General features: G+C 39.5%; 1 protein-coding gene across 1 annotated transcript; it reads left to right on the forward strand.

The window, feature by feature from the left end:
- Window positions 1-9,737: 9,737 nt before the first annotated feature.
- On the forward strand, window positions 9,738-10,136 carry LOC103453438 (ethylene-responsive transcription factor ERF095-like). Its single transcript, XM_017336937.3, has one exon. It carries the CDS (start codon window positions 9,738-9,740, stop codon window positions 10,134-10,136), a length of 399 nt encoding a protein of 132 aa, XP_017192426.3.
- Window positions 10,137-10,762: the final 626 nt, after the last annotated feature.

Raw genomic sequence — 10,762 nt, forward strand, 5'->3', positions numbered from 1 at the left:
TAACCACTGTTGGTTTCTCGTCAAATAGGTTATACAATTGGAGCATGAAGTTCGCATCCAAGGCCTCGTCCAGTTCCAATTGGAAACACGACTCGTCAAGCTCGTTTACTGGAGTCAGAATCAATTCGAACTCGAAGTGCAGCTCCAGAAGCTTTGCGAACTCTCGGAGTCGATTTCCAGTGGTGAATAGTGAGGTCAACAGAGAAATACCCAAGATCACAAGCTTCATGAATTCAGAAGATGTGAAAATGTGAGTAATGGCGATGATCTGCATTATCGAAATTAGGTACTTCAGGCAGAAATGAGGGCTGTTGATGCGATGCTAGATTAGGGTTTTGATTAAGAAGCTTATGGATTTGTAGAGGTCGGAGCACGGCGACGATTTGATGATGGAGATCGTGAGGGTCTTCTGATGCTTCCAACTGACAAGGCTCTTCTAGATGACCATGTCTTCCGTCATCTTGTGAAAAGATACGTTGTGGGTGTGGTGATTGAATTCGTTAATTGAACGGAGGAGACGGAGTCTGTGGCTGTGCTCAGTGGTTGTGCTCGGTGGTGTTAGTGGTGGAGCTTCTTCCTCCGTCTCCTCACCTCCTTCTTCGACCCTCAACGTATTTCCCCCGATGCTCCTAAGCGTTGGCACCATCTGTCCACATCTCCTCCATCTCTTGCCTCCTATAGCACCCCGCCCGTCTTTTCCTTTGCAAGGCAACAAAAAAATGCAGTGGCTGTGCAATGGCGGCGGTGCAAGGCAACAAGAATGCGATGGTGGTGCAATGGTTGTGTAGTGGCAGTGGCAAACAGCAACGGCGAAGAACTTCAATGACCGCTGTCAAACGACTAGCCGGTCATGAAGCCTCGACTGTAGCTCTCTGTCCGTGGCAAACAGCAATGGCGAAGAACTTCAATAACCGCCGTCAAACGACTAGCCGGTCATGAAGCCTCGACTGCAGCTCTCCGTCCGTCTTTGTCCTTCTCTGCAAATTCCTCACCCATCATCAAAATTTATACAAAAAAATATATAATAAAAAAAGGGATGGTGGAGCAAAGTGGTGCATGGGCACCATGTGCAAAAAAAAAAAAAAATTGTAAAGAAAGGTAGTGGCACTGAAAGCGAATAAGAAAGTATAAATTTTTGATGTGGTATGTGTGTGCAAGTTGTCAAAGATTTGCCTTTGGTTGAAGGCAACACACGACTATAATGGAAATATGGATGTCTTACACAAAAGCAGAAGATGGTTGGAATAAAAAAAAATGAATTGTCTTTTGGTGAAGGGAAGAGACGGGAGAAAGAAAGAAAAAATAAAACCAAAAAAAAAAAAAAAAGAAAAAAAAAAGAAAAAAAAAATGCATTGAGAGAAATAAAGTCCATTTTATTTATTTCTCTGGAAAGATTACATAAAATTGCATTCTACATGCAAACAAAAAAATTTACAAATGTGCAAGCAGCAAATATATAGGAGCCTTCATTGATCAGATGGCGCCTCATCACTCGGCGGAACTCCAGGAAGAAGAGGCGCCAGAGGTTGATTGTTTGGAGCCTCAACACTTGGTAGAGCTCTGGAGGACGAAGGCAGTAGATGCCTTTAGAGTAAAGCCACAAACATCCGATGGTCACTCTGAATCCGACCTTCAGATTCCTGCAGCTGGTTGAGCTTTCTTTTCATGCTCGTTGAGTAACTATTGGCAAGCATGTGCAATTCTCTGTTTTCATGCTTAAGCCCTCTAATCTCTTGCTTAAGACTCGCCACCTCAGCCATCAGTGACTCGACTTGATGAGTTCGAGCAAGAAGGCGTTGGCCCATATTTGATACAGAGCGCGCACACTGAACACTGAAAGCCAGAGAGTCCTGAACAGCCAGCTCATCAGACCGCTTGGAAAGAATTCTATTATCCTTAGGAGTGAGAAGATTTTTAGCTCCCACCGTAGCGGTTATGTCATTCTTCATCATAGAGTCCCCAACTGTAAGAGGACTGGTGGCGGATAAGAAGGACGGGCGCCATATGTTGTCTGGAGAAGACATATCAACATCTTCCCCAACATTCAAATCAAGACGACGATCAGATGGGTAAGTCATTTGCAAAAATGATGAAAGAAGAAGAGGTCGTGTAAGTCGAATTCTTATAAAATACAAAATGAGGGAAATTCCTAACAGGTAGCAACTATCTAAATGTGTTTTTGAACACGATTCATGCCTCTATAAAAAGAAGAGGCAATGTGGTCGTTCAGAAATCGAAGAGGCAATGTGGTCGTTCAGAAACCAAAGAGGCACCTCTACCCGAATTTCAAAAGTCAGGCCGTTTGTTCAGAAATCGAAGAGGCAACAAGGCCACCGGTTCAAAGATCGAAGAGGCACCATTCCTAGAATTTCAAAAAAACCAGCTTTTCAGGATTTATCGCCATCCTTCACACGCAACCTCAACTTTGCGGAAATCACACGCAACTTTGTCAAAGATTTCTGACAAAGTTGAAAACGCGTGAATCTTACTGTTTCAATTACCCAACGGTTGCTGACAAGAGTAAAGGAATAGTGTCACTACTGGCTATTGGGAAATTCCTATATATGACGACCTTCATCCTCCATAGCAGGGCAGACCTGCAAAAAAATGCCCAACCCTTCCTCACTTCCGAGAGTGCATTCCCAGCAGAGCCTCTCGAAATACTCAAGTTTCTTCCTCTTCAGAAATACCATTGCAAACAAATGACACCAAAGCAAAAGTATCTCATATCACTAGGGTAGAAAGCAAGAGTATCTCATATCATGCTTTCTCCCTGTCATTTCCTTTGTCCTTGTTCTTACCTACAAAGACAAGGATAAAGAAAGCAATATGTCGGAACCTCCATTCAAACTCCGGGTAAGGAACTGACTACCTGGAACCTTTGCCTGGTTGCTTACCTGGCATTGCTCTCAAGTACTCGTCTTCAGCTGCTGATGTACTTCCGAAGAAGATGCCACATTTACCTGGAGAACAGATAAGGCAAGTGAAAATGATACCTTGAAGCATGTGGAAACAACGTGCTGATTTCCTTCAAGAATAAGTCTCCCTTTCCCTGCACAATCAACCAACCCATCAGAAAGAGTTTGAGTTGAATCAGAGAGCTCGAGAAGCTTCAACAACATATTGACGGCACCATCACCGAAGAGTAAAGCCTCGCTGTACAACGCTGTCAAAATTGCCACCACTTCTTCGAAAGCAAGAGTATTTCATATCATGCTTTCTCTATGTCCTTGTCTTTGTCCTTGTTCTTATCTGCAAGACAAGAAGAAGGAGAGCCATCAGTCAGAACTTGAAAGTCAAACTCCCAGTCAGGAACCGACTGCCTGGAACTCTTCCCTGATTGCTTACCTAGCACTACTCTCGAAGTAGCCATTATCTCAACATCTTATGCTTCCAGAGAAGATACCACATCTGCCCGAAGAACATATAAGGCAAGAGAAAATGATACATTGAAGCATGTGGAGACAAGCACAACAAAGCACGTGCCAATTCATCCGCTACTTCTTCAAAATCAAAAGTATCTCATATCATCAGGGTTGCAATCACTCTGGGTAGTGGACTCATTTTGACCCTCCATTCTTGGGTCGACTTGCTAGGCGTTGTGGGCTGCACGTGCCGATTCACCACCCTTGAATCAAATCCTTAAAGATTAAGTCACCAACTGGAAGAAGAGCCCATCAATCTTGAAGATCATACCGTTGACCAAACTGCTCAGGTGTGAATTAGAGAGATTGAACAAAGCAACAAGTCGTCACCTTCACCTCATGCCTGCTTGCCATGTGTTCGAGTCAACCTTCAAGAATCAAGCCTCAACGACCCTTGAAGAAGCTTCCAGCCAAATTCAAGATCAAGCCTCGACGGTCCTTAAGGAAATCACAAGTCCGATTCAAGATCAAGTGTCTACCACCCTTGAATCAAGCCCAGTTCAAGAATAAGCTGTGGAAAGTCAACAATTGGAAAAAACTAGAAAATCCTCCAATCCAGTTCAAGAATAAGCTGTGGAAAGTAAACAATTGGAGGAATCTAGAAAATCCTCCAACCCAATTCAAGATCAAAGCTGTGGAAAGACAACAAGCGCAACAAAATACGCGCCGATTCATCCATTACCAAAGCCAAAGATCATCTACCACGTAAAGCTCATTGTGGTCCAATTTCAACCTTTAAGATCAAGCCTCGACGACCCTTGAAGAAATTTCAAACAAAGTTCAAGAATAAGCCTCAACGGCCCTTGAAGAAGCTTTCAGCCCAATTCAAGATCAAGCATCGACGTCCCTTGAAGAAATCACAAGTACGATTCAAAATCAAGTGTCCATCACCCTTGAATCAAATCCAGCTCCACATAAAAAAAAGTAAGTTTAGACCTTCGGAGGAAACCAGAAAATCCTCCAACCCAGTTCAAGAATAAGTTGTGGAAAGTCAACAATCGGAGGAAGCCAGAAAATCCTCCAACCTAGTTCAAGAATAAGCCTGTGGAAAGTCAACAATTGGAAGAAACCAGAAAATCTTCGAACCCAGTTCAAGATCAAAGCTGTGGAAAGTCAACAAGCGCAACAAAATACGTGCCGATTCATCCACTACCAAAGCCAAAGATCATCTACCACGTGAAGCTCCTTGTGGTTCAATTTCAACCTTCAAGATTAAGCCTCGACGGCCCTTGAAGAAATTTCAAACAAAGTTCAAGAACAAGCCTCAACGGCCCTTGAAGAAATCTCCAGCCCAATTCAAGATCAAGCCTCGATGGCCCTTGGATCGACATCTACATTAAGGGACTTCAAAACGCATCTCCTACACACGACAAGCACATGTATACAACGTGCCTTGAAGTGGGGGCATTTGTAGACATCGAAATTTCGGTAAAATAAATGTTGACCAATAGTTACAATTTCAACGCTCACGTGTCATATAAATTTTACACGTAGTGTGTGACTAAACGAAAAATCAAAATAAATCAGAAAAAGTCATCAAGCAGGACACGTGTCAACACTTGGCAGAAACGATTTATTTCATCTGAATATCATATTCAAAATTAGGCCTTGGAAAATTCTATAAATAGAAGTCATTTCATTCATTTAAAGGGGACCAATTCATAACCAATTCCCCTCACACCAAAACCTTGAAGCTTTGAAACTCCAAAGCTCCCAAGCAAATCCCAAAGGATCAAGAAAGCTCTTCGTTCTTCATCAACCCAACCTTCAAGATCAAGCCCCAACGGCCCTTTGAAGGAACTTCCACCAATTAAAGATCAAGCCTCGACGACCCTTGAAGAAATCGTTCATCTTTCATCATTCGTTCATCCTAAGATCAAGCCCCAACGACCTTTTGGATCAACAACATCAACAAATCTACATATCCAACCGTTCTTCAAGATAAAGCCCAAAAGCCCTTGAAGATCCATTCATCAACTGTTCATCAAAATCAAGCCCCAAAGACCATTGAAGATCCGTTCATCAACAGTTTTTCAAGATCAAGCCTAAAAGCCTTGAAGATCCGTTCATCCATCAACCTTTAAGATCAAGCCCAAAGGTCCTTGAAGAAACTTCCCTCAACCTTCAAGATTAAGCCCCAACGGCTCTTGAAGAAAACTTTCAACCGTTCATCCAAGATCAAGCCTTGACGGCCCTTGGATCAATCACACATCCACAAATCAACACCTTACGGAGATCGAATCAGATGATCAAATTTGAGAGAGATTGTAATCCTAAAATCATTAATACAAAATATTATTTTGTACACGTGTTATTGTCTCGTTTGTTTCAGGAATTTCCGTGTTTACAGTAACAATATATAACTTTTACAACAGAAGATAATAAGAAGAATGTAGGGTAGCATAAGGAAAGAGAGGAGAACGTAGGGTCTTAATAAAAGTTCGTTTGACAATGCTTATGCAGGAAACGATTTTCATGTGCATTCAACAACACTTTCGTAAGTAGCATTAAATTTTATTTATTCAAACTCCGAATGCTTCTAAGCTGGATCAACTCTCGTAAATGTGCTTCCAAAATCCTATCGTGACGTGGATGATCCGCCAAATCCGTTGCTGACTTCACCACGATCGATTAGGTGACTTCACCACTTTCGTACTGCAGGATTTTATTTCTCTACACTCTTATTTAGAATCTAAAAGAAATTTTTAAAGTCTATTCCGTACATTTAAATGCTTACATTTGTCTCAACGATTATTTTTAATTGATTTTGAGTTGAATGCAATCTAATACTAATTTGCACACTACAAATAGTCAATGCCATTTTCTTAAAAATACGCAAGGAGAAGTAGCACAATAAACATTTTTTTAACAAGCTGAAATTACGGCGATTTTCTTCTAGGGATCTTTATAAACATATAGTCATGTTCAATCCAGTCCATGCATTCATTGTCTTGTTGGCTGTCCAAAAGATTTGTGTGAATGATATTTGTGAAAATTTGCTCTTGAGGTAAATGATGTCTTCAATAGTAGACTTAATTTTCCAAAGAAGTTATGCCTTACCATTGAAAAGGACTGTTGTTGGTCTCAAAATCCGTCTTGGCCACGAATTGAGGATTTGAAGATCTCTTGGCCGCTTCTAGTTCGTGTTGTGGGCGTGCCAACTCGCAGCTTGGGGGCCGATCGAGTAAATGTGATTTGGGCTTTGTCTAACTTTTTCAAAATGACTGTGACTGAAAAAAGAACGTGTCTCGATCGTAGGCTCTCTGTCTTTCGTGTTATGTGCAAGGACTTGAAAGGCGTAATTAATCTTCGACTATGGGTCTTGTGACGGGATGGGTGAATTCATATGTTCTTGTGATGGGCAAGTGATGTGGTTTTTACTACCTACAAAAAAGAGTTAAAAACACTTAAAAATTACTTACAAGAAAAAAAAGTTATTGTAGTATAAACGGTTTAAGTAAGATCGTTCTTGACAAAGATTAATATGAATAATTTGTATTTAAAACCAACTCTTAATTAACTATTCAACACAAGAATTTGAAAAGATTTGAAATTGTGAATTTTAAGTAATAAGAACAGAAATTAAAACAATTGAAATTGATTTTAGTGGAAATCGGCAGCCAGAATAAAAGCAAGTAGTTTTGGAAAAATCAAATATAAAAGTCACTAGGGTTTAGACGTTACTATTAACAATCCTATATAGTTCTACAGATTACTTATGAATTACCACATATTTGCTTCGAATGTTAGGTTTTTCTAATGCATATTCTACTCGTGATATTCAAACTAGAACATATATCTAATAACATGCAATGCGTCTGTGATATTCAGAGCAAATATGAACATATAAAACTTATTAAGCTTTGTGAAAACCTTTAGAAAACCATGCAACCTTTAAGAGCGCGCTATTCGCCTTAAAATTACAACTGTCAATCACAAGAAGCCTTTCTCATTTTCAAGGTGATATTCCATCAGAAATTGCATCAAATTAATTGTCTAAGGCCTGGTTTGGTACTGAGGTGATTCTGAAAAAAGCTAGTATAAAAAAAAGCTGGGAGTTGTTTTTGTGTTTGGTAAACATTCAACTTCAGCTTTTTTTTTTACAGTTTTGGGTGAAAAAAAGTCAAAAACAAGAAGTTGCAAAACCTAGCTTTGAAAAACCGGCTTTTTTCATATCTGTTTTACATAAAAGTTTACCAAACACTATAATACTGTTTTTTTTTCAAAAGCACTTTTACAAAAAAGTTTACCAAACACTCTGCTGCTTTATTTCTGCTTATTCTCACAGCACAGTAGAAACATTTTTTTTTCAAAGCACAACAATACCAAACCAGCCATAAATATCCTAATGGTAGCTACACATTAAGACATGTAGATAGTTTAAACACAGTGATTAATAATTCAAAGGAAGCATGCATAATTTCATAAGTACATTGAAAATGAACTACTTATTCATGCTACGGCTCATGGCCTCACCCTAGCAAAAAAAAAATTAGTTATCCATAATCATAATTGAAAATCAAAATATTATTAAGTACAAAGTCGAAAATCACCAAAAGTTCCTCAGCTGAGTTCTCTAAGACAAAAACGTTCTCCCCTTTAAGGGCTCCAAAATCAACATGTAAATAAACCTAGAAATCTGAGGCCTATATAAAATAAGTCTCCCAACAAATCTGGAATCCCAATTGAAATACTAGGAAACACAATTCCAATTGAAATACGAGGAAACACAATCATATTCTAACTTGGACAATCTCGACTTGAACATGTCCTCACTCGACTTAAACGAGGGATGACAAATCTAGGTCCAAATATTGCCCCTAGTCTCATGAGCCTCAGCCTAGACGTCGAGTGGTTGTGAGAATAAAAATATCTCATGTTTGGATGTTGGATTGAACACCACTCCGCCAAAGGGTGAGTTCATCCAAGCGCATGAATATATGATCAAAAACCTGTGAATCTCCTTCTACCTGAGCACAATTGATACGCAGTCCGACTGGGAGAGTCGTAATGCTCAGAGAAGCCGTTGTTATAAACTTGCAGCTTCTACTTACACGTAAGAGAACATCTCTGTAGCTATAGTCTGACCGTACATGTTCTTTCCAAAACTTATCTTTAATGCCTTTTAGTGGTGGAACGTGATGCAGTGATACCCAAATGGCACCTAAGCCGTATAGCTCATCATGACCCCACTCACACTAGTGTGCTAAATGTTTCATACGTGTGACAATCAGATACCGTATAGGCTTTACAAACTACAAGGCTTATTTTTAGTTGTGTCCGTGAAACTTTATTTTAATTTTATTTGTCTAATGTAACTCAACAGTCATAACTTTACTTTTTGAAACTCAAAATTTGTTCCATTTTGACTTGTGGACTCTCTCTTCGCCCTAAAACTTATAGGCCATTTCCTTAAACATATGTGAGACCCAACACCCAATAAGATTATGTCCAATAAAGTTGATTATAAATCTTCATTATGCGTTAACATTCAAGAGAATATTCAGTTTAAAAGAAATTGAAGAGTTGAGTGAATTTTGAGTTTTATAAAGACGATTTTTAAGTTTTTGGGAGCAAAATAGAATCAAAATTGAGTTTCAGAGGCAAAGTGAAACGAACCTTGAGTTTCAAAAAATGAAATAACGATTTTTAAGTTACATGGAGTAATGTAAGATTAAAATCGAGTTCTAGCTAAAAATAAGCCAAACTATAATTTTGTTCTTCATGGGTTAAACTTACAGAGCTAGATTTGCCCCTTGCCCTTTGCCCTTTTGCCTTTTTGCCCTTTGCGAATCAAACATCCACAAACAAAGCCAAAAGTAGGAGAAGACCAAAAAGGGCTTCTGGACTCCATAGCCATCACACCTTGACCATCCGGATACATTGGATTCATGGGTATATACAATACGTATGGGACTTGGATTCTCTGTCCTCCCAATTCGGTGCCCTTCCCGTGCCCTCTGTTTGTGTGGTCACGGTTAAGTCACGTCAATATTTTATATTACTATTTTTTTTGTCTTATTATTTTTATAAAAAACAATATAAAATGTTAGCATGGATTAACCGTGACCACACAAAATAGGAGGGCACGGAGAGTTCACCGAAATGGGAGGGCAGAGAATTCAAGTCCATACGTATGGTCACGCGGGAACAATTTCTCAGCCATATTTTTGACACGTGGACAAATTGGGCCCCGCATGAGTTTTTAGCACCACATCCTAGATGTTTTTTTTTAACTCGTATAAATGCTGATTCCACAATCCTTAGTCTGACCATGCAACCTACACATGTATAAACTCCAAAGGGAAGGACATGGAAGAGAAGGAAGCCAGAGAAGTTCGATACCGGGGTGTGCGGAGGCGGCCATGGGGCAAGTATGCAGCGGAGATTCGCGACACAAATAGGCACAGCGCTCGTGTTTGGCTTGGGACTTTTAGCACAGCTGAAGAGGCAGCTAAAGCATATGACAGAGCGGCTTATGCTATGAGGGGTGGCTTAGCCATTTTGAACTTTCCTAATGAGTACCCTTCGGCAAGTGGCGGTTCTTCATCGGCATCGGCTAATTTTTTATCTTCTTCGTCTGCAATGCCTGGGATTATGCAGGGGCGAGCTGGTGGTGAGCAAAATGAAGTTCTTGTGTTAGAGTATTTGGATGATAAGTTGCTAGAGGAACTGCTTGATTGTGATCACCAAAAGAAGAACCAAAAATAATGAGATTGATTATTATCTCTATCTTAATAAGCAGTTACCCACATCACGTCAATATGATGCTTCTTATCTTTTTGGTTGATATAAGTAGATTCTGATCATCAACTTTTGCATGCATTTACTTGTCGATGAATAATAAAATAAGTCGGTAAGCCCTTCAAGATATGGTGATTTTCTACGTACCAAAGTATATCATCTACTTACGGCTAGGGTTGTTTGTCCCTTCCTCGTTGTATCGATTCTCTTCTATAAATAAATTTGCCTCTTTCTGTCCATGATATTGTGCGATGCACAATTATATAACTGACATGACTCATTAGCAAGAGTACATTTGAAAATAATTCTGTAGAAAGTGGTGCATACAAATGTAAGTGAACAACCTAATCTGCTCCTTAATTTGCTCATTAATCGCAGACCCAAGCTAAGCAAGACATGTAAAAACACGCTAATATATTTGTAGGTAAACAAGCTATTCTGCTCCTTTCCAACGTGTGATTAATTAGATTTTTTATTCTGGACATTCAGATATTCATCATGTTAGGGTTACACTAACATATGCATGTTAAATGTTATCAACACAAATGAATGTACATTTCATTTTGTATTATGTATAATTCATAAAACTCTAT

Source organism: Malus domestica, chromosome 13 (genome assembly GCF_042453785.1).
Source record: "Malus domestica chromosome 13, GDT2T_hap1".
Lineage (NCBI taxonomy): Eukaryota > Viridiplantae > Streptophyta > Magnoliopsida > Rosales > Rosaceae > Malus > Malus domestica.

Coding starts and splice junctions, on each gene's coding strand:
- LOC103453438 (XM_017336937.3), top strand. CDS start 9,738: ATGGAAGAGAAGGAAGCCAGAGAAGTTCGATACCGGGGTGTGCGGAGG.